Source organism: Schistosoma mansoni, chromosome 3 (genome assembly GCF_000237925.1).
Source record: "Schistosoma mansoni strain Puerto Rico chromosome 3, complete genome".
Classification (NCBI taxonomy): domain Eukaryota; kingdom Metazoa; phylum Platyhelminthes; class Trematoda; order Strigeidida; family Schistosomatidae; genus Schistosoma; species Schistosoma mansoni.
The window spans coordinates 14,834,007-14,859,564 of record NC_031497.1 but is presented as its reverse complement, the minus strand read 5'-3'; the positions used below and the strand labels follow the sequence as shown (position 1 = coordinate 14,859,564).

At 35.6% G+C, this 25,558-nt stretch overlaps 2 protein-coding genes and 1 non-coding gene across 3 annotated transcripts in view; 1 reads left to right on the top strand and 2 right to left on the bottom strand.

Moving 5' to 3' along the window:
- Positions 1–3,895: 3,895 nt before the first annotated feature.
- Positions 3,896–8,912, top strand: Smp_123600 (putative RNA-binding protein; the record flags this gene model as incomplete). Its single annotated transcript, XM_018799365.1, has 2 exons — positions 3,896–4,230; positions 6,057–8,912. The coding sequence occupies 2 exons, from the start codon at positions 3,896–3,898 to the stop codon at positions 8,041–8,043; spliced, it is 2,322 nt and encodes a 773-aa protein (XP_018651161.1). The 3' UTR covers positions 8,044–8,912.
- Smp_123610 (serine/threonine kinase) overlaps positions 8,500–25,558 on the bottom strand; it is a gene marked incomplete at its 3' end in the record, with an annotated part of 53,515 nt that continues 36,456 nt past the window's right edge. Inside the window, exons 13-20 of the mRNA XM_018799363.1 lie at positions 21,054–21,267; positions 19,691–19,760; positions 18,635–19,045; positions 16,819–17,110; positions 15,176–15,497; positions 12,694–12,935; positions 10,308–10,729; positions 8,500–8,797 (exon numbers count right to left, since the gene is read on the bottom strand). Of these exons, the coding sequence (XP_018651160.1) occupies positions 8,500–8,797; positions 10,308–10,729; positions 12,694–12,935; positions 15,176–15,497; positions 16,819–17,110; positions 18,635–19,045; positions 19,691–19,760; positions 21,054–21,267 (2,271 nt within the window). The remainder of the gene's footprint in view (positions 8,798–10,307; positions 10,730–12,693; positions 12,936–15,175; positions 15,498–16,818; positions 17,111–18,634; positions 19,046–19,690; positions 19,761–21,053; positions 21,268–25,558) is intronic.
- Smp_tRNA_00449_Pseudo_TTG.1.1 lies at positions 18,219–18,288 on the bottom strand. The gene has a single exon. It is a non-coding gene (tRNA).

Below are 25,558 nucleotides of genomic sequence, written 5' to 3'. Positions count from 1 at the left end.
TCTAGTCTTTGACTGAATGAGTCGACTAAACAGGCGAACAATACTTCGGATAATAGGTTCCGAAAATTGATGACGGCGTGAAAACTTATATACCACGGGCACTTTGTTCGTTCTCGGCTTTTTTACTCTCCTGTTACTCCCTCTGAGTTGTTCTGATCCGGCAGGACGAAAATCAGATTACATCTTATGAGGTCCTAAGCTCCCTATTTTGAGAAAAATGTCATCCATTTTGGGGAACTTTTGGGTTCTACCACAATATTCCTCCAAAACTTTGTGGATCTCCCCGATATTTCCCCAGAATCTTATAACACTGAGGAAATCCGTAGACATTCCAGACAAAACCCTGAACTTTTCCACAATTTCGGGGGAATTCTCTAAAATGTGTCATTTTAACGCAATATTTATCCACAATTTTCGACAGATATCACAATAGCCTGGCGATTTAATAGGTACCCAAAAGTTTCTATTAATGTATTCCGGTTTTTACTGTCAACTTTGCACAGTAAACATAGTGCCAAAGCCAATTAACTACAATTGATAACGAGAACCGACCTGTCGCCGTAAAAAAAGAGACTGATTCGTCACACATTCAAATGTTTATTGAAGTTTAATAAAGTACGAACTATCCATTAATACATAACTTTGGGGAAGGCCGTTAAACTCTGAGGATTCCCCCCGAAATAGGAAGATTAGGGTAATACAGAGTAAAGATGTCTAGCTCACCAAGCCGTTCTTTGTGTGGTGAACACTGGAGTCCTGGAATTACAAGGGTATCTACTTTTTCAAGATATACTAGTCACCTTCCAATTTTGGGTGTCATTAAGTTTATGTATACTGTAGTGAACATATAAGTTTCTTATTTGGTAAATGTCCGTCTTAAAGCCTATATTGTTGTAAAACCTTTAGCTGCTGCCACACTGTAGTGGGCTGTAGTCTTAAAATTATGATTCATTGTCGCCCCAGGATCATTGTGAGGCCGGACTGCAGGGACAGACTCTTCACCTATGCTGTACCTACTAACCTTTGTATCCCCAATGTGCAAGCAGACACACTTGGCTTTGCTGATAGACATTAGTCAGCGTCTGTAATTTAGTTTTGAGACTTCGTATTAACCTACAGAACTCTGGTTAAGTTCATAAAACAAGATATGCACTCAAAGTAACTAGTATCCATTTTATTTGTCTGTTTATTTTAACACAAACATTAGTACAAAAAGACAAAATATATATGCACCACACTTCATCGTTCGATTCGTATGAGGGCTGGGATACTGCCCGGTCGCACAAACCGGAACAAGTGACCATATCTCGAGTTTTTGACCCACAGGTCTAATCCACAAGACTGTGGAGCAAAATCAAGAGATGCAGTCTCATGGTAGCTGGTGACCAACAATGGGTTCATACGCCATTTTTTACCATAAAACCATGGAGCCCATGTGCAGCACTGGTTTGGAATCAGGGTTTTCCAACTCCACTAGATGGACCCTCTGTGTCCACCAACCCGGTTAATGCGCCGAACATTCTCTTTTTTTTCCATTCCGCAAACAACACCCTCGCTGATAAAAGGCAGTGAGTAGGACTTCCCTATCAGTGGCTGTATACATGTGGCCATCTGAGAGCATTTCGAGAGGGAGTGCTGACTCTCCCTATTCTCAGTCGTACCAGGGTATTTGAGTACACCTGTTCACAGTATATAGAGTGGTACATATGTGACCATAGAAAATAAATTGGAAGATTGTATCCAGCTCTGCATTACGTGACTTAGGTCAGAAAAGGCCATTCTAGTGCAGGGACATTTAATCCTTATCTTTGAATCTTGTATCCTAGCATTTATTTTTATCCCCTTATTTCACGTTTCAAATATATTCTCTGAGTCTTTAGACTCGAAGTAAAACTATATTTTCTTGCACATTATACCCAATTTTCTTACAGAAATTCATTCTCTATGCTAGTGTATTTCGAGGTCCAGAACTCTCTGGTATGCTAGGATTATTGCATTTTCAATCGGTTTTAGGAGCTATCTATAGTGGTTTTCTCTTCTGGTAGATCTTGTAGAACTTGGAACTTGTTGATGAGATCTATCCTGAATTTGTATTAATACAACAACTGCAAATGGCGCGTTTCCTTCTTTGTGATTGGAATACAACAACCTCTTTCTTGAAGTCAGTCTTTTTTGTCCAACTTAGTCAAAGAGTCGCCTATTCTAAACACAGCCAGATTTTATCCTGGTTGTATCACTTCTTGAAAAGCCGTCGCTGCGCCTCACGATTTCCGGACATTTCATGTACTTATTTTTATTATTGCTCTGGTTATCAAAAGGAGGGTCGGGCTTGTGACTTCCGGAGATTTCTAGCTTTCAGCACAAGAGGAATCATAACTTCTATATAAATTCCTTGCAACTCTCAGGGAAGAGTTATATTGTTTACCTCTGATTATCGTTTCTTCAGAAGTTTTCACGAAGTGAGGTTACTAACTCTAACCTAACCCTACTTTACGCACTCTTGGGTCTGACAGCAACCCTAAACAGTCCTTAGGCGACATATCTCACATATGATTAAATTACTCACTATTTTGCTGTTTAATATTGTCAGAGGATTTAACTACTGGGGCTACTCACCAAGTGAAAATTTGCTCAATCCGGAAAAACATTCTGTATCTGAACTGTTTTCGGGGTAAATGAATCACGTGGTCAGAATTGATATTTATCTGTATTATTACCGTTCCTTAATAATGCTTCTCATTTAATAGACGAATTCTCAAAAGTTTATCAATAGACTCACTCGAAATAGATACTGTAGGATTTAATTTGCCTTACGGATATTCTATTAGAACTGTAAACAGAATTCAAACTGTTGATCTGGAAGCTGGGTATATGCTGAATCTTTCATTCGGTTGTACAATATTGTTGAATTTTTTTTCCCGGTAATGATGGTAGTGTGATGCATCTGTAGTTCACATACTTTATGGAATCTCCATTTCTTGGTATTTTTATAAAGTATCCTTCATTCCAGTCTGCCGGCACTTGTTCTTCTTCCCAAATCTTTCTAGATAGAATGTGGATCATGTTTGAAGTTACCTCTAAGTCTGGCTTTAGTGCCTCGACTGGTATGTTGTCAGGTCCTGCTGCTTTCCCACTCTTGATTTGTCTGATGGTCATCTTGATTTCTTCCGTCGTTGGTGAAGTGACATCTATAAGAAGGTCTGTAGGTGCTGCTTCGATATCCGGTGGGTCCAGTAGGGCTCACCTATCCAAGAGTTCTTCAAAGTATCTTACCCATCTGTCCCTCTGTTCTTGAATCTCGGTAATTGTCTTGCCTTGTTTGTCCTTTACCAGTCTCTTTAGTTTACAATACTTCCCCTGCTAGTTTCTTCGTTGTGTCATATAGCTATCTCATGTTTTCTTCTCTTGCTGCTTTTTCCTCTGTCGTCGCCAGGTGTTCCACATATTTCTGGTTTTCGACTTTAATGTTCCTCTTCACATTTTTGTTTGCTTCTGTAAATTTGTCTGACTTCAGTGCTTCAACTGTTATGTTGTCTGGTTCTACTGCTTCTCCACTCTTGATAGATGGTAATACGTAAATCATGTAGTCATTTTGACTGTCATAAATTTTTCATATTATTAACCTACAGTGACGGCTGTAGCGACGTGCCTCTCATTCATTAGTAACGTTATTTTGGAATATGTCTTGTTGACTCTCACATTACTATCCAGATTACTATTATAGTCGGTAATTTATGCGTATTATATACTCGTTATTTAAGTGCTTTTCAAAGGTCAGGATAAATTCACTGGCTATCTTGAAGTGGTAAGGTGTCTTCAATTTTTTTTATTAATTATGCCACTGTGTTCTAACTTACCCCATATCTGTGTCTGTTCTGATTTAGGCCTTAGTGCGATGCGAAGACATGGAGATCAGGACTTTTCGCCACCGTCGAAGCGACACAGAGATAGATCAGGATATTCAGAGAGACATCGATCAGTATCTCGAAACTCTCCTAGTTCGAGGTCTAAGTATTCTCTCTCAAATAGACACTCCTCAAGACCAAAGAATTCAGAAGGAAGGACTCATGGGTTAGATCATTCCAGAACTATATGTGTAAGAAACATTTCATCTAAGTTAAGTGCCGATGTTGTTGAACAATGTGTGTACCGGGAACTAGGAAAGTATGGAGATCTTTCTATTAATGTTGGGCATTTGGGTGGCGAACGCGTCGCTCTGGTTACCTATCAGTAAGTTTTTCAGGTACACATTAACTAATTCACATAAACAGTGGTTTTTTTAAACATTATTCTGAATCTATATTGTTTTTGACGGTATTTTTTTCGTTTCCGTACTACTTCAGTAAAACTGGTCCAAGGAGCCTTTTATAACGTAGGTGTATTGTTAAACTTTTTTGGATCTTTAGCAAAATTGATTTAGCTTTAGGACTGAACCATGATGAGTTTAGTGATAAACGTTGAGCTGATTAAATTTCTTAATTCCATTCATTTGAAACTCATTTATGAGGCACACGTTTATGTATTTGGCTTTAAGCCATGCCGTTTGCGTAAGCGGTAGTTATACTACCTAGTTGTCTAAATCGAAGTAAATAAACAGAAACTTGAACAAGTTTCTAATGGTTGAAAGTCAAGCACCTTAAACATTAAGCTACTACTTTACAGATTTCTTTTAAGATACTTTGATGACTATTGAAAACATGATGCTTCTTCTGAAATGACAAATACACATTCAACTTTTTATTCTATATATGCCTTATATATGTTAACAAACTTACTGTGTTATCCACTCGTGCGTAATCAGGATAGAGATAGTTTGTCATGAAATTGGCTACTGTACAGCGGTTATTCGACTCGTCATTCTGATTGACTTAGCCAAGTGAATTTGTAAACTAGCTGTGAATCAAGTATTAAGTGGCAAAGTGAATATCCCTCTGATAATATAATTAGATAAAGTAATTACAAATCAGCTACTTTCCAGATTTATCCTGAGATTTCATTACTAGTTTGTTTTCTCTTACTTTTGTAACAAATAAGATAGACTTGCTCATGAGAGGAGAACCTCACAAACACAAATCATTCTACTTGTGACTAAGAGAGTGAATAGGGAAAAAATGAAATACATACCTACACAAAAAATATGGACCAAAAGCGAAAAATATCTAGACCTAGAGTGTTTAATATGTAGGAGACAAAGAGTAAAAGTATTCAGACCACTATAAACGGTTTGTGGTTTGTCACCTAAGCACTGAAACCACTAGTTTCTGCCACTCCCTTTACGTTTGAGAGCGAAAGTCAGTGATTCCACAGGCAGCCATCGTGTCTTGTTCTGCCTACTTTTAATCCTTTTCCAATCGCATTCTACTTCAACCAAAATCGCTTGTGGTAGACTGCGAGCCGGGGTAAGTAAAATGTTATATTAGTCAGCCATTAGGTTGTTCATCTCGACCACGCTTCAGCTACTTTAATTTGGACAGCCAGGTATTGCCCGTATTCGCCACACAGGAAGTGTGATTTAAAGTAAGTATAAAAACCTGTACTTTATTAAAAATGTAACCTACTGGATATCAATACAAGTTATATATCAAGAGTTGAATGACTAGTGTAAGTACTTTTAAAATTATAGGATAATTCCACTGGTTGTACTACAGTTACGACTGCAAACAATCGTGGTACGAAGCTTCGGAACAACCGTTTGCTAAATAAACGATAATTATAAAAGATAATGTGTGTAATGCCTAAAGGTTTAAGATTCAATAAGGTTTGTGCTAACTAACCATATATGTAAAGGTACAGAAGAAAAAAATAACCTCTTTAATATTCATGTTTGCATTGTTATCCTTACGGGTCACATATGGACTGATGTAAATAAAGATTTCAATTATTTAATAAATGATTCTCAGCATAAGACTCGGAGTATACATCGAACTCATGCATAACATAAATTACGCTTCACATAACGTCCCAGAATAGATATAATTAATTTCTATTAGCTTATCGTTATGAAAATTGTTATCGCTACTTTCCTGTGTCATGTATTATTAACTCTTCATCTTCAGATATTCTGAAGACGCACAAGAAGCGCTCTGTGATAGCCCAATAATTTACATACTTGATCGCCCTGCAAATGTTACCTCATTAATTGATATTGCTAATGAGGGTGATACGCGTAAAGTAATTGCCAGTAAAAAACGTCAAGAAGGAATGGAAGCTGAAGATATTAATGACCGACGACATCTTATGCACAATATCCCCGGCAAAGTAGAGTCCACTTTCCCCGATTTTTTACCTAAACCAGCTCCACTAGGTCCATCAGGTACTACAAGCTTACTTGGTATGCCTGGAATGGCATCTTCCGCCATGATGGCTGCTGCTGCAAAGGCTCTTGGTCTGAATGCTGTCCCTGGGGTGTTGCCACCAGCGCAGTTAAATACAATCACTTCTCACAATCGTTATGGCTCTGCAAACCTTCGACACTATGAACATAACAGAAGTGGGTTCTCTCCTGGAGCATCCGATTCAGAAAAAGAGTCTAAAGCTACAAGGACTTTATTTGTTGGAAGTTTAGAACCAGATATAACGGAGAAAGAGGTACTCTCAGCTTTTGAGAGGTATGGTTATGTTGAACAAATTGATATTAAGCGTTCTCCGAAACCTGGTGCTCATTCTTATGCATTTGTGCGCTTTCAGAATGTTGATATGGCCAGTCGTGCGAAAATTTCCATGTCTGGTCGTTTTATTAGATCCCTACATTGCAAAATAGGTTATGGTAAGGCAATCCCATCGCACTGTCTGTATATTGGTGGATTAGAATCGTGGACTTCCGTTGATTCACTACAGCGTATGCTCTCTCGTTTCGGACAACTAACTTATCTTGATTGGTCTCCTAGACGTAAATATGCAATCGCCGTTTATGACAGCTGCGAATCAGCACTCGAAGCTAATAGACAATTAAAAAGTCTCTCAGCAACCAGTCGTCCGAATTTAAGACTTCGTGTAGATTTTATAAACCCGGAATTAGTCCAACCAAAGTCACAGATTTTAAACAAGACGGACTCTAACACAGAAGGTGACGGTCAGGACAATCAAATGTCAGAATCACGAAATGCTATAATTAGGTCTGATAATGGGATTCCTGTAACCGCAAATAACTGTCGTATTCGAACAAATGATCATTTTGATGGGGGACCGTACACGACGAACCAGTATTACATAGAAGATCCCGCCGGTGATAAAAATCTCACTACTGTACGACACTTACCTTATGTAAAACCACCTTTTCATATATCTAATCGATATCACACATATAATCGGAACACATCTCGCTACTCGGACAACCACGGTATACTCAGTCCAGTAGAAGATATTCCATGTAACCTGAAATCGATCGTCACCCTTCAAGAACTGGACCAGTATCTACAACCGGATTTGTGGAAAGGAAAGTTCTTATTGAAAAATAACCATTTTTATTTTCGCTGTTTGATGTTAATCGGTAATAAAGATATTAGTCAAGATTTACTGGATTATAAAGACAATAACAGTAATTCCGAACAACTAACTAGTCCAACTTTACGTATTTCACGCCGGGGCACTCTTGATGCTTCATGGATGGCCGAAGCTACGCATCGTATTCATAATGTACTATCTACAGCACGTCATAACTTATGCCTCATGCTAATATTACCCGATACGGAGCAAACTAATAAGTATCTGCACAAGGAATCTAAACTGAATAATCAGTCGAACACTGAAATTACGAATGTAAAATCAACAATAAATGATTGTTTTTCACTACACGCTTTAATTGCTTATTTAAAATTAAAACAATCAGCTGGTATAATCTGTCCAAAGGAGGAAAAAATACAACAAGAATCATTGGATAATAATTCCGAGAAAACAACCACAACACAACGTTCATCTTTGATAGTATATTTATTTGCACCAAGCAGTTTTGCATTAAGTTTATTAAAACAAGCAGCACCTTGCTTAAGTTCAGACTTGGCAACAACAAGTGATTATATGATCCTTTTAGCACTTAGGCGGTAATGCAAAAAAACAACACACTTTGATATCTTATTTTCTTTATTTTGTACAAATTTGTATGTATTCACATGTTTATTTATATTGTTATGCAGTTCGAAAAAACAAACAAATCGTTTTTGTGAATCACAATCCTATTGCGCTGTATGTGTAACAATTTGGTGTTTTTTTGTCTTTTTCGGTTGAAATAAAATCGAAAATAACGCTTAGACTAGTGTTTAAAGTTCAACTTTAATAAAAACAATTAAGGTTTTGACAAACGTACACAACTTCAAATTTAGATAACTGATATTTAAGCAAAATTTGCAAGTATGTTTCATTTATGTTATAAATATATAAAATAAAATAGTGTACAAGTAGTTTGTTCTATCATCATCATAATCACAATCTATAATAATTAATAAATTAATGAAATCAATTGATAAAAAAATACTTTATGAATAAATTTATGATTGGTATATATTATCGCCAAATTTTTATCACACCATCCATTGAAGCAGAGACTAAAAATGCTTGACCTGCTTGAAGAACAGTTAAATCAGATATAATATTCTTATGTCCTTTGGTTGATTCACGTAATTCTAAACGTCCTGATACAGGGAATGCACTATTTGATACTTCTGTTATATTACTTGATGATTGTAATTTTTGTGATACTTCTGTGTACATTGTTTTTGTTAACAAACTACTTGATGTATCATTAACGGAAGAAGTATCAGTTTGTTCAATTAAAATATAGACATCATTTACATATATTGACCTATTAACAATCATAACAATAAAGGAAAATGATCAATTTTCGAAAAGCTTTTTTAGAAGAAATCTGTGTAATATTAGTTCACTTTTAGTGTGGTAATGAAAATATAGTTATGTAGAGACTTTTTTTTGTCGAAAAAGGTAGATTATTTTGTCATCTTGGTTAGGAGGGTGGGAAAATCAAAACGCTGACATCAGTCCATAAATCTAATGAGTCTTGGTCTAAATCATGCTAGTAGATGCAGACTACTTGGATAAGGTCTACACAATAACTGCAATCATTGTGGTTGGACACGTTGGCTGACATAGCTCAGAACCGATCACAGTGGTCCAGACTCACTAGTTCTTTATCTTACTCAGGATTTCTGGTCCCAGTATTATTCATTTATACATACCTTTACATCTTGTTTTTCGAAGCAAATTCGCAGTATTTAGTTTTTTTTTTTCAGTAAAACTACGATAACGTGACTCGTCACCAATAATCTTGTCGTGATAGTAGGGTATAACAACTTGGGCTAACAAATATTTGTCCCAGGATTCATGTTGATTCTAACTATGGAATGACACTGGCACCATTCAGGTCACATTTTAGTGAAATAGTTTACATCCTATTATTGATGATAAAATCCCAGGATACTTTTTTGTTGCAAAAGTATTCACATTTTCTGTCTTAGTTTTCACAGGCAGTAAAAACATTTTTAAGACGAATAGCACGATACTATCGCCATTTGGTTCGTGATTTGTCAACCAAAGTTAATGCGTACCAAATTATCACCTCCATCAATAGATCCCAGTGTTACACTGATTGCCTAGCGGATGTAGTATTCGATACTATTAAATCATCAGTTCATAATTTTAGTTAAACAGTACGACAATGCGAAATAGAAGTTCGCAAGTGAAGTGAATGATATCGATACGTAAAACCAGTGTTGGCTTTGTTTAGTCATTACGATAAGTAGAATTTCCATGTAGAGATTTCAGCTCGTGTAAACAACTCAACCAATTTATGGGCTCTTATTCAAGTAAACTGTGGCATACTATTAAAGTACTATGGTTCAGTGATCAGTTCTTACATCATAGTGTATGGAACCCTATATCATAACCAAGCTTCGATGACTTAAATCTCACTTACGAACTGTGGTGCCAAACAGATAGTGCAAAACATTCAGAACAAATGAGACGAGATTACACTTTTCACAATGTATATTTGTTAGCATACTTGTAGCTACTTCTCTGCTTGAAGTTGTGGGATGACGTTCAGTCTAACACAGCGAAATTAGAATCGATCAACTAAAAATGTTTTCATAGAGCTGATTTTCGAATTTTTTAAAATTCAGACGGATTGGTTAAGATTATTTTACGGAGTACAGAACCTTACGTTAACCCAGAAGATACATTCAGCGTTGTTAGTAGAATGTATGAACATTAATGTCCACATCAGCGTTTTGGATATACGCTCAATTTCGATGAATGTCATCGTGTCACTGAATATAAAAAGACAAAAATAAATTTACCGGTAGGTAAGTCGAGGAGGGGTAGCTTCATCAATCCCAGCCCAAACTAAAACACACGAATCCTCTGGTTTTCGGAAGTTCCAATACCGTAAACGTGCATCATTACCACCGGCCACTATAGCTGGTAAATGAGTAACTTGAGAATGGAGTTTGTTATATTCATTAAACTGCATAACACTGTTGTTAGGAAGGCACAAAATTGATCGGACTGATCGATGTGGTAGAGAACTATCAAGAATAAGGGGTGTTTTATTGCCTGGTTGAGCCCATGTCGAAGCTAAACATCCTGTACTGCGAACTGGTGCAAAAGAACTGGGAAGTCCATAATTACAGGATGAAATGGCTGCAGATGATGACGCTGTGGCTGAGGACTCCAAGTCCCAAATTGTCACTTCATTATGATGATCGGTTGCAGCGATAATCTATTAAATAAATTTTTAGAAGTCAGACTTAAGACTAATATAAAAAGTTACAAGTTACTGTAAATAGGGCTTTAAAATTCCAATAAGACACGTCGACAAATGAAGGAATCCAACCCTTAATCATACAGTTCTGAACAGACTATTTGGCACTGCTTCACCCATTTTCATTTTGTATTGTTTACAAGCAGATGATTTAATTGTGTTCGTATCCCATATAGGGATGACAAGAACGCTGACAACGAACTAGTAAGTTTGAGGATCGAACGTAGAGTTGATGCATCGTGTGGGGGTAAGGATTTTATTGATAACACTGGATATTTCCAGGATCAGGGTAGGATTCTTAACTACCAGTCCAAAATACTTCACTAATCGTAAAGGTAACATTTTTCCTATCGTAACCGGAATCAGTGTTTTTTTTTGATGAGATTTAGTACAGCTGTAGTTCTGCTAGTCATGTCACCACAAGTGTATCATCCAAATAAAAAGCTACTCTTGTAATCCCGGTTAGAATAGTGTTCATTAGTTGTTGGGAAATCACTAGTCCCATCTTCACTCCCAGTGGTAGTTTATTATACTGAAATAAATCCAGATGAGTATTTACTATCATTAATTCTCGGCATGAAGACTCAACCTCTATCTCTAGGTAAGACTCAGTTAGGTCTGACTTTACAAAATAGCTTCCACTGTTTAGAATAGTAGACAGATTATCCGGAACTCATAAGGTATAGTAATGTTCTAGAGCAGCATTCCATCCCGTTAAAAGTCTACAGATTTGCAGTGAGCCATTTGGTTGCTTTATAATGACTATAGGCGTTGCCTTGGCTGAGAATAATAATGGTGTCCGGGACACTGACTTGGCGTCGTTATACAATATAAGTTACTCTTCATCTATGGCAAAAAGACCGTCTTATTCTTCATTGTCATATGTAGACGTGCAACTCCAACGTCTAGAAAATCAATAAGGCCTCTAAAATAAGGTGTTATTCCAATCACACTTTAATTAACAATCTAAACAGTTAATATTCATTACCCATTGATAGGTAAGAACCTCCGGTTTTTAGAGATCTTGGGAAAACAATAATTCTAAACGAGCGAGAGAACAGTATGACTTTCTAAGCTAACATTCCAGAGGTCTCGAAGTATGATGATCCAATATTATCACTTAAACTGACTGAGTAGGATGTAATTCTATCTAATGGGTCCCAATTAAGAGTTTCGGCTTTGGACGTAGATTTGTTGGTTAAGTCGTTACATTGACAAAATCCTAAAACAGGTATGCATACCGACGCTCAACTGCAGTCATATTACTTAGCCCAAATGCGACACTGTCAACCAAGAAGTCTTGTGGCAGTGTACATAAGTGGAATGAGTGTCAAGATTGTTTTACATCTGAAAGCTTTACGTTGGAACATTATTAATCGAATCAGCGATAATGCCAAACAGTAATCTAAATTAGTAATATCAAACGGTGTTCGACAGACGTCCCTCCAGAAATAACACTTTCTAGATTTCAATTTCCAGGAATCGACCACCTACATAGAGATCCAATCATCAAGTTGGAGTACGCGGATCATATTGTTCTGCTTGATGGGGAAATCTGACAAAATTTCAGTCTTCTAAGTACTCTGAATAATATTTCGAAAATATTTAGTATAAGTTCTCGCTGCTCAAAATTTGTGGGAAATATGTCCTTGTTGAAGATGTTTCGACCTAAGAATACCGTCATGTTACAAAAAACATGGTAAATTTATAGTTTATCCCAAAATCAGAGCCCTGTAATTTTATCTTAACGTAGAGGTCTCTTTCAGTGGAATACCAATACAATATGACACCATCCGTGCACAGACCTAATATAGCATAATAATGGTCAAATAGATAGCTCGCGCTATGTAACACTTCTTACTTTTTATCATGCGTCATATTTCATTCATAATGCAGGATATCAAATGAAATTAACAACTTACCAAAGTTTGTCCTACTTGATATGGTTTTTCGGATGATTGACCAGCATACTTCTTATCCAGTTCAAACCGAGAATGGGTTTCAGCTATTTGCAAATCTAAAATACCTATACCCGGTTGGTATGGATGTTCTGTATAAGCTATTTGACGTTTATATCTTAAATCCCAACATATAAGATGTCCACGACTAGTTCCTGTAACAAGCCATGTATGAAAACTATGTACTGCCATCGAAAGTATTAAACCTAAATAAGAGGCGGAAAATATTTGTTAATTAATAATATATCAAAAGAATTACGAGAAGACTCAACTTATGAAAGTATGGTAATATATTCCCATTAACTTCAAGCAATTAATTTCGACCAATAGCTTCTACTTCGACATTACCAGAATTTATGGTGTAGGAGTAGGTTGGAAGAAAGCTAGGGGCGGCCAGGCCAAAACGTGGCATAAATCCATGAAGTCATTAACAAGTGAACTGAGCCATGTTGGTAGGTGTAAACTACCTGGCTGGGATTCGCGAGATGATAGCAATCGGTGGTTAGAGACCTGGAATGACGGCTTAAAATCGTTTGCAGTGGCGAAGGTGCATCCACTCTTTGTGTTCTACCAAATTCTAATCTTCTGAATTCTTTATGTCCCTTTCTCTTCTCTCTTTCCAAATTTGTTTCACTGGATTATACTCCTTGAATAACATCTTCAAACCCTAATCTTTCCGATTATTGCTTATACTCTTACTACCTGTACCACTATGGGATTTGAATCGACAACTGCATCTCTGTGCTAATGTGGTATGGCAACTCGAACTGACTGATTACCAGAATTTCCTGTCTCATTTACCTAAATTTATAATCCTACTTACTAACCAAGTACAGAGGATCTGTAATTATATTTGAGTCGTTCCTATAGTGTAAGAGTTGATGATGGATTGTCTTCCATACGGTAGACAGGAAAGTAAGTAAACGAGAATGAGAACCCCAGTGGTTTGAAGTCAAACTATGGCTCCACTACTAAACCATCATCCAAGTGTACTAGTTGGAAAATTTTCCTTTTGAAGAGTACGAGAATTGAACGTACTTACTTTTACAGAGTTTATAGATTTTGACAGAAGTGGCGACAAACGGGGTTCGAACCCAGAGACCGAAATTTCGAGTAGTTCTGCCTTATCACAGTGACAGGAATTCAAGTAAAAAAAGACTAACTAGAGGAAGTTTACATTTCACATTGACCAATTAGTTTCAATGTTATGCGGCAAGGTGAAAACAAAGCTTGACAGAAAAAAACAACTGACTCAATCTTCAGTTGGTCTCAGACGTATATATCCTTGTTTAATTTCGTACATATTCAATGGCTTATTACGTATACGAGATGCAAATTCGAAATTCCAGTATGATATGGTATTAGAGAAATCACATTGCAGACAATCGTTTAACCAGATAAACCAATCTAGAAGGCAAGCACACTCAGATGGGATTGGTAACAGTCAAACTTAATCATGCATAATTTCGACAACACATAAAGTAAGTAATGTATAAAATACCGATAAATAATCAGATAAACAAATACGAGTATACACATAGAGATGTAGACAGATGATCAAATGCCTGGGCTAATATTATGTAATCAATGGATGGGGTTATAATGACTTATTTATTTGACACGCCTTTCTTTTAGTAAGTGTATATAAATCGATGAAGCTCGTTACAAGCTTATCCTCACGTAATACAATACAATAGGAAACAACTAAAATACGTCAACCAATATATGACCGAAGATGAATTCAGAACAAACGTGTGATAATCCAGTATATTATCATAACTCAAGTGAATAATTTTGAAGTCAGTGCGTTCTCTGAGCCAGAGTAGTTTAATTGTGAAATTTTAACTGTTTTATTTAAACGTCATCAGTATAGTCCTCGAGATGCATTTATACTGACTAGAAAGCTCATTTTAATTGGGACAGATACGTAAAAGACATCTTCGCGATGTGAAGTTAAATGGTGAACTTATCATTGAGCCTGCCTTAAACTTACGTCACTGGTAAAATCTTAACTTTAATTAAATAAAATTCGTGTCATATGAGATTACTAACGATACTTTTATAGAATAACTGGTGTAAAATTCAATTCACTCCAACGGCGTTTATCAGAAAAAAATCCATTTCAGTAATCAAGTACAATTACGTTTGATCCAACTTGACTGAGTTAAACAATGTCAGTCTAATACGAAAAAGTTGATAATTAGATTAGGAACTGTAACCTGATGACTAATAGTTAGATGTGTAGACGACTCAACTGAGCAACAGGAATTCAACATGTTTGTCATATAGCCTTAATAGATGGGAAAATGATATTATCTAGGAAATAAATTAAAACAGTATAAAGCTGGGTAGTTTAAAATGTTGTTTTAATTATCTATCAATGTTTTCACTGATTTTTATAGCTTTTAAAAAAATATTTTATTCACACTACAGTTTATTTTCTTACCATGACTTCTGTCTTGTTTTAAAATCCATACAGGTGAACTTGAGTTTGGCACACGTAAATCACGTGCAACGATTTGATTACTAGTTGTAGCATAAGCAATTGAATTAGTATCACTTCCACCGATCATAACTTGATTTATTAAATTATACTGAGAAGGAAAATGACAACATGTTGATGTTTTTAAACATACAGCACGACCAGAATTATTTATTTTTAATTGACTTAGTCCATTAGATTGTCCAGTAGCTACATCAATTTGTTGTAACAATTTTCCATCAAGTATGGTGACTAAACAAGATCCATTCGATGTCCATACAAGACTCTAGAAAATAAAATAATTTGTTTTCTATGAAGTCTAGTGCAGAGAAGCACCTTTAAAGACAATAAATCTATTCAAAACATTATATCATATTGTAATTTGAATGTTTTGAATTTCTAATCCTTTTTCCGATATTTTCGTGGACTTTTTTTGTTGTTTAAAACAGTTTCATTGCCTTGCATTTAAATACGTTAAATGTTATGCGTAAATTATGGTACAACAAGGTGAAACTTCACTGAGCAGATTTCAAGAAAGGAATAAATGCTGCTAATGCTTTTAAAATTATTCGTGTAATACTAAGCATGTTCATCTCTGTTGACATTGAATTTTTAAAAAATGATCCCCCAAATACTCTGCTATGGAAAAAGGTGGGGAGAGTCCAATTTCCTTCTCGAAATTCTCTTATATGGCTACATGTACATAGACCCTGCCAGGGGGGTACTAATCACTGCCTTCTCGCGGTGGGGGTGTAGTTTACGAAACTGAGAGGACGAAAAGCGAACGTCCGGCGCTTTAACCGGGTTGGTGGACACGGAAAGTCCACCTAGGAGAGTTGGAAAACCCTGATTCAAAATCAGTGGTGCACATGAACTCCAGCATCTTGAGAGAAAAAAAGGTGCATGAACCTAGTCTTGGGTACCGGCTATCATGGAGTAGCATCTCCCAACGTTGCTCCATTGCTTTGTGGATTAAATCCCTAGACCAAAGGCTCGATAAGTGGCCCCTCTTAAGAGAATCACCTGTTTCGATTCGGGCACCCAGGCAATATCCCAGCTCACACGCAAACTGAATGATAACTACTATATATATGGAGCATATATATTTTTTGGTGCTCCTTCGTCAGTCTTCATGTGTTTAAATAAATAAACAGATAAGATCGTAACGTACTAGCGTGCTCCTAAGACCGACAACCATTGTATGAATCTTGAAAACTGACAAAAATGATTAGAATTTCGCTATGAGGTTAGTTTTGGTATAAAAATCAGAAGTTATTAGTATGACTTACATATAACCAATAAAAACTACAAAATACGTAATAATTTATGATTGGCACAGAAATTTCATGGAATTTTTAGTTTACCTCATGTAGTAACTTTGTATAGACAATCGCTGAAAACTAAGAAGTACTGAATAGATATTGGGTATTATAGAAATTCGCAGCAACGCACATCTACAACCTACCTCACTAGAAGTTAAATTTATGACCCTCATCAAGGTTCTATAATTATAATGAAATAATCGATCCAGTGGAGTTGCTTTTATCATTTAATTACTCAGTTGTGGGATGAAAAATAGCCTGCAAAACATAAAAATTCATACTTACTCGACATATTTTAATAGATGAATCAGTTGAGTCCTGTTCACTACAATTAAATGTCCAGGATGATCGTGTAGGTAAACAATAAGCCAACCCAAGTTCTGGATTTTTTAAATTAGATGATTTTTGGACTAGTTCAGATGTTGCACTATTAACACGACTAGAATGATTACCGGTAGTTGACTGGTCTACATAACCATCAGATTCAGTAGGCCAGAATCCACAATTCCATAATTTTACCAAACCATCCCCACTAGAGCATGATGCAAATAGTCTACCAGAACTATGAGTTGCTAAACTGTAAAAGTAAGGAAAAAATGAAGGATAGGAATTTCTGTACGGATATATCAAGGAGTTAATAATGATTAGAATGGTGAAGATTGTAGGTGTAGATCATACTACATGTAAACAATATAGGAGCAGTGCTTAAAAATCGAGTGGTACATGACAATTCTCTTGTTTGATTCTGAGACTTTTCTACACTCTAAATTAATGGGACATCATATAATTAAACAAGCGATTTCTAGCACATTAACCTTTTAATTATTTAAACCGAATTTCAATGCCCAAAATTTTAAAAATCAGATAGTCTAGTGAGTAAAAAAGCTAAACATATAGTAACGTAAGTTATTCTCTTATCTCAGAACAATCAATTGCTCCATAAAAGCATAATGTCTCATTAAAAAGTGAAACAGATTAGTACATAAAGCTTTAAGAATTAACCCAACACAACTTATCACAAAAATTGCGTTTCAGATGAAGTGTAAACAGACGATTCTCAGTAAGCGAGTAAAGAGTGGAGCGAGATAATGAACTTACCTCAGCGACCATATTGAAACATTATCGGCATATTCCAACCAATACGACACTGATTACTACTCAATGGCTGGTTATTGTAAAAATTCCGGTCCTACAACATGTTAGCTAAAACTCGAATGCGTCAATGATCATATTTCCAACTGTTGCAGTGAATGACGAAAATTGGGATCACTGAGGAAGCGTGAGTTCCCTGAAAATTACGAAAATGTCTTGCCGACAAGCGCTAACAAGCACCCCCCCCAACTAATTAATCTAACGCGAAACATGCTTTAAAAATCGTAGGATATAGAAATGTAAATTAGCTGGATGTTTGAGTACATCGTTAGTTACAGGTTATTAGATGGCATCGAAAACAATATGAAGTATCAAGAAAGCACATTAAGCTGATAGTAGATAGGCAGGAAAAAGAGGTCCAGAGAATAAAGAAGTTTATTCACTGAAACAAAGACCACTACAAATTACAGTGCCTATAAAGTATAAAGACTATTGTAAGCAGAGATGGATAGTGGTTAGCAGTGGAATCCAGGACGCGCGTTTCGTCCTATTTGGGACTCGTCAGCTGGATGTACCTGCATCTCAGGGTTGATGCTCACTCTGGGACTCGAACCCAGTACCCTCGCGTCAAACGCCATCGCGTTATCCACTCGGCCACTGAGTCCTGATAGCCACTTGCTTGTGCGAGGATTTATTATTCATCACTAGTCAAAGTATTGTATTTTATGTATATAATCAAGTGAGTTTTTAGGTCTGAATGATACATGGTGCTTTGATGGCTTTTCCGGTGTTCTAATCGGGAAACTGAAAACAGACCAGAATAAATAGGAGGAAATCAAGCGCTAGTGCGTATGGTATGTAATAAGGGACTCAGTGTTAGTGACATTATGTGGAAGTGATAATAGTATGATAGACGTGCTTGTTTTAAAGTGCACCGGGAGTTCATATTCCAAATAAACGAGTCTTACTTATTATTTAAGACAGCTGAAGGCAATCTCGTTGTAATTACCTGATCATTCCCGCACGATGCTCTTGTAGATTTGCTAACATAACACCTCGAGGACGTGATTCTGGCCAAATAGGCATTTCACTTCGTACTTCAAACATACTTTTCGGAGTTGATCGAATACCAAACAATGGATTCATCATTTCAGCAAACGATGATGATATTACTTCACCATGTACTAGTGCACCAATCGTTCCCATTTTTGTTAAATTTGTATTCGATGTATTTGCCGATGCATACGAAGAATTATCTCCACCAGTGTTAAGTAATGTTGATGGTGGAGATAAGAATAAACTACGTCCGACAATAATTTTTTTTCCAGAATCAAAGGAATCACGGTGTAATGAAAGACGACCAGAAAGTAAACGTTCCTGTAAGAGATTTGCATAACGTTTCACTGGTGAACTTAATAGCCTAGAACATGAAAATAAGAAAGGAAATGACATTAAATAAAGGAAATATGATTAAACTGTAATTATAGAGAACATAATGTTTAGAGTGAAAGGAACTGGGTTCGAGCCTCAGTGTAAACATTAACACTGAGGTGTTATTACATCTACTCGAAGGGTTCCAAATAAAATAAACGAGTGACCTGAATTCCACTTCCAGTAACTATCAAGCTCTGCTTAAAAGTGCTCGTGAATTGACAGTAGTATTAAGCCAATCTAATCAGGACATATAACAGCCAAAGAAACTAATCAATTGTAGTCCATAACATCAAGAAGGTCAATATTCAAATCCTTACAGTCAAAATTCGTAGTAAATTATAAGTATTAATAAACATTAATCATTGCTTTGACATCTATTGTAAAAATTCACTCAGTGTACTCGGAAAAGATGACAAGTAATGAAATCACCAGACGTTAGCTTTGGGTTACGTAAAGCACTGTTTATATTTTGCGTAAAACGACGTGAAAAATGACATGCGCTTATGAGGCTTACTCAGATCTTATATCAAGCATGTCTGCCACTTAAAATATAAACCGAAATCAATCTAAAAATAAAGACTAACAATGTAAAGCTTCGAAATGACAAAAAAGACAGAAAAAACTTAATTACCATTGTAAATGAGAAGGATCTTCTAGAAAATCTTTGGGATTAATACACTGAGCATTTCTAGGTTGTGAACCTAAATTACAAAAAAAGAAATTGAAAAGCACAACTATTAGAAACATACATTCATAGTGATAATAAAATATAAAGTAAACTCGTCAGACCCTGATTGACCTGTAAAACTGTGATGTTTGGCAAAAATCACTCACTAGGTAATGTAATCAATGTCATGTTGTCTGGACCTCAGTGGTAATCGAATTCTACCGCTCAGTTTGAAATGTAGCCACCAAGGTAAATGATTCGACTTTGCAGCACATTTCGTTTAATGTTGAGTAGTTACAGTCAATTGATATGCATCTATGTATCAAAGCTTTGTGCTAGTTGACACTCATCACTAAGGCCTACTTGCAATTTAGAGAAAACTGACATTCTTCGTCATATATTATACCAAGGACTGAAAAATATCCAAATATAGTATTTTTTGAATTTCTGATTAGCGATAAAATCCCTTCCCTAAAAACGGAAAGACTATCAATCACAACTAGACTAAGTAGAAAACTCCCTCAAGATTAGTGTAATTCAGATTTACATAATCCTCTTATTGTATGATATTGTACAAAACAAAGAATTCAACGATAAAACAACAAATATTGAACACAATTGTTAAATCAAACACTATATAGAACAAAGTGATAGCTTTCTTTTCATATGTTTAAACAAACATCAAGGTATGTCTTATTGTTATTTTAATGTATATAGACAATCATTAGAGAAAGAGGTCTCAGATATTAGATACAAGTTAATTAATATATTGGCGAATGGAATCAAATAAACTCCAACAATCAATATATGAAGGAAGTGATGAACGACCACAATATTGAAGATGAAAGGTAATCCAAATATATGCCAACAGCGACGATGGAATTACCAAGTAAAGATTGATCAGAAACCCGGACACTTAAATACCAGACAATTAAGCAGAATTCTGACAATTCAATTGCTTTTTCTTTATGTCAACGACCTGAACTAACATTACACAGTATAAATCATACATTAAAATCATCTTTTTTGCAGATATTCAATAGGTAAAGAAACCAATTCAATACTACTGATGTTTATCGTAGTCCAGTAACTTAGTACGTGACGATTTGATATTTAAAGAACTGGTGTTCCCAATCCCAATGAGAGTAACGATATATGAAAACATATATACATTTTATTTATGGATTTTAAGTAGAACAAAGTGCATATTTTGGATATCACTGCTAGTCACCAACTGGTATAATCACATAAGGTATTCCATTCACGTAAAAAGTTGACGAAATTAAAATTTCATTTATTTATAATATTAAGACATAGAGACACTTACTTAGAAACATTTTATCTCGGTTCTCAATGGCGTAAACTTGGTATTTTGGAATAATACGATTAACTTTCGGATTAGATGAATGGAAGGCGCTTTGAGGACGACCGTTTTGGCATAAATTTACAATATAACTAGATAAATTTACCAGCTGAGATTCCATTAATTCCGTTAGACCCAGCGATTTGAGTTTTAAAATTAATGAATCAATGAATTCATCCTGTAGAAAGAAAAACAAAGAGATAAGACGAAAGAAAAAAATTGAACTAACGATGATAATGATTGAGAGAGATCTATTCAAATCTCATTATGCTCATAAAGAATGTAACAGTTGATTTATCAATTATTGAGGTCTAGAAAGTATGTACAATTTACAGCTTGGTGCACAAAAACGCATACGATCCTTTGAGTTATAGTAAATTATCTATTGATTAAATAATATAAATGTTATTAAACCATAAACTGGAACCAAGAACTCGTTGAACACCTGTTAATTTACCAAAAAGTTCGCCAGTCTTGTTATGTAGAGACTAATGATGAAATTAGACAACTCAAAGCAGGAGGCTCTGAACTTTATCAGATGATCTGTATCACATCAAGGTGTATTTTCATACTTGAAGGGATTAATGTAACCCTTTAGCATTTTAACATATGCCATTTAATGTCAAAGTCAGAAACATTACCACTGCCAACTATCTCAAACTACTTAGAATGAAAACAGCACACCCAGTGTCGAATCTTTAAAATTAGAAAGTATACTTCAAATAAATTGACAGAACTCCAACAGGACTAGAAACAAGATAAAAATAACGTTTTTAATTACTCGGTGAGTGATTAGTATTACTACAGATGAAGTTTGATTTATCAGAAGAGTGTTGGATAATAATAATAACACTCGAATATTTGTATATATATATATATATATCCATAAATTGTTTTTTCGGGATGAAATTCAAATTATGACCGCAGAAATGAATTTCAGGCATCCAAGTTTCTTTCCTAGTTAATAATTACAATAAAATCGATAAACAACAATTAAAGTAATCATTAACATAACAGGACACTTTACAAATCAGTCGAATAGATTACAATAACATTTGTTAACAGATGAATAAAGTACGGATAAGTAGTGTTTTAAATATACTGTAGGCAGAGACGTGAAAAAACCCACGACATCCACAAAAATTGAAAGTGATAAAGAACAGACTATGCATCAGGAAACGCTGTGGTGTGTGCTCCTGATATCGACAGATATAAGTAGTATATATCATCAGTCAAAATTGAAATGCCTGGTGGCAGAAACGAAGGAACAATCAAGTCTGAGAAAATTGATTGACATTTTGCAAATGAAGTATCCACTATATGGTTTTCAGATCTTATTAGGACATTCTGTAATTTTATGTTCAAACACATTTGGTTGTCCCCACTGATGTTCTCGTTCGCTACAACGTAGCAAAATTGATCTATAAAACAATTATTATTTTAGTTCACGCTGGAAGTTAACTACTAAATTCAAAGATGAAAGTTTGACATAAAGTCATTATTAACTTTGGAATTTTGGAAGATGACGTGAGAAAAAAGTTGTTAGAAGGAAAAAAACACTCAAATATAGAATTGACCAAGTCGGAAGGACTACAGTTTATTGGTTCAGAATCCAAATAAAATGAAATTTAGCTTCTAATAACAAGATTTTATACGTGAAGTCCAAAGGTTGTAGAGAAAGAAAAAAAAGGAAATATGAAACGTGAGCGGCTACAATTTGGTAAAGTCGGATTATAAATTTCTAATGAATACTTATCAAAAGGTTAGTTTTTGATATTCTTATGTAGTTCCAATCATAAGCCACTTTTGGCATGTTGACTATTGATTTATGATTCTGTCGTCCATAAAATTACTGCCAATTAACTAGGACTCCGTTATTCTGGTTTGGATTACAAAATCTTTTGGTCACATGCCTATTTTCATTGATTAAATGCAGTATGTCGTGGTTCGATATTTTACCTGTATAGTCACATGAATTACGAGGCTAAATAATACGGGTATAAGTGACCACTTATCTGACTTAATTGTGCTATTATAAGAGATTTAGGAATGTGGGTGGAAAATCCATCACATGACAATTATAATAATAATAGGGTAAGTGAATTTAATGTTAGCTATGTAGAAGGCGAGATCACAATACAAACAATGCATGTTATGTGGTCTCAAAAACCATGCTATGGGAAGACCACATTTCCGCTTTATATATATATATATATATATATATATATATATATATATATATCACAAAAAACACTATGATAGATATTGACCCAGAAATGTACTATGTTTTTCATATAACCAGGTAGGTTCTGTTGTCCAAACAACAGTCTGTTATGATGTGATGGAGATTTCCAGTTAAGGTGGATGATTTTCCTGATTTTGTCTTCTCTAAGCTAGACGACTTAATTGTGAAGACCTTACAGTCATTCCGGACTGCATCACCATCATATGTAAGTAGATGCTGATGATGTTGAACAAAACAACAGCGAAAGACAAACAATTAGACAATTTGACTTTAAGAACATAATATCACCGAAAGAACCCATTATCTATTGACACAATCAAAACTGATAAGAGCCTAAAAACATAATGATAATGCTAAATCTATAGTATACTGATGACCTTGAGTTAACAAATCAAAGTTAAGACAACGCTATATGTATTTCGTGTTATTATTACCGGGTGAAAATTATCAAAATTTGGTCCTTAAAATCCTTGAAGTCAATCAAAATATTTATCATGCAGCTGGGAGATGAATTTTAGATTGGACATAAGCTATATTACATAACATACTAGCTTCTAAGGCACTTTGTGTGCTGAAGTACATGATGGGTAATCAAGAGTGTTTAGTGAAGCTAGATAATGTTCTCGCGTTCTTACTCTTACTTTAAATATCAACCCTAAGTTTCTTAAGTTTGTAAACAAGAAGGTGGCAAGATATTGTCTTATAGCTGATTTCAGTTCGTACTGAAAAACTTGACCCCAATTTGTAAACCTTACTCAAAACTCCAGTTCGATTCCTAATACCAAACCCTAACGTTTCTGCATTATAACTGACGTCAGTTGGTGACGAAAATTTTATGAGCTGATAACTCTAACTCATAACACTAACCCAACTACTAATATGTATGTATGCACGCAAACTTGCACCTTTATTTACTAGAAAAGATAATTTGACTTGTGAGGGTTAATTATTTTAACCAAAGCTGTTACCCCACTAATATGACATTACTTTATATTGCTACTCGTAGAAATAGGCAGTGCTTCTCGATGAGTTTAGTGCAAGTACATCCTGCTGACGAGTCCCAAGTAGGACTAAACGCGTATCCTGGATTCCACTGCTAGCCATCATTCATCTTTGTTTACTAATGTTGAAAGTTGTGTAATAAGAACTGAAAATAATTAAATTGACAGAGTGAGATGAGTAAATCTTAAAAAATTTCAGTCAAGAATGAGGAAAGGGAATTTATAATTGAGATCATGAAATAAAATACTAATCAATCAATGGTATCACTAGTACAAATATGATTGGTTCTGTTGAATCGGGAAATGACTATGGAAATTAAGATGTTTCCCTGTCCATATCGGCTTTCTATGATGATGGTTCTATCGAATTCCGATAATCTTCATCTTACTGCATTATCGAAATTTACTAAAGAGACTAATTGTTTTAAATACGATTGATTAATATTTTATTTCTAGTCAGTGTTTTTTTAGTTAGTTTTCTATGGGATGGGGTCGCTAACCCCATACCAACCGTCCTCCCTTATCCGGGCTTGAGACCAGCAGAAACCCCAGAGGAGTTCCAAGCGGAATTGTTTACTTACTCTCACCCTTTCTTTTTCTCCTGGTGATCGACTGAATTATAAAGAAGTCAACATCTGGGGGAAGCACGGGATACAGTAGACAGCTAGGATGTAGCTGGACGATCTAGACTTCGCGGATGATCTGGCTCTTCTATCGCACAAGCAACAACAAATGCTGGAGAAGACGACCAGTGTAGCAGTAGGTCTCAATATAAACAAAGGGAAAAGCAAGACTCTTCGATACAATACAGCATGCACCAATCGGATTACCATTGACGGAGAAGCTCTGGAGGATGTGAACACTTTTACATATCTGGGCAGCATCATCGATGAACATTGTGGATCTGATGCAGATGTGATGGTGCGAATTGACAAAGCAAGAGCAGCATACTTACAACTGAAGAACATCTGGGACTCAAAACAATTGTCAACCAACACCAAGATCAGAATTTTCAATACGATTGCCAAGAGAGTTCTAATGTATGTGGCGGAAACGTGGAGAACTACGAAAGCCATCAGGGAGAAGGTACAGGTGTTTATAAGCAGTTGTCTACGCAAAATACTTCGGATCCGTTGGCCAGACACTACCAGCAACAAGCTACTGCGGGAGAGAAGAAACCAGATTTCAGCAGATGAAGAAATCAAGAAGAAGCGCTGGAAGTG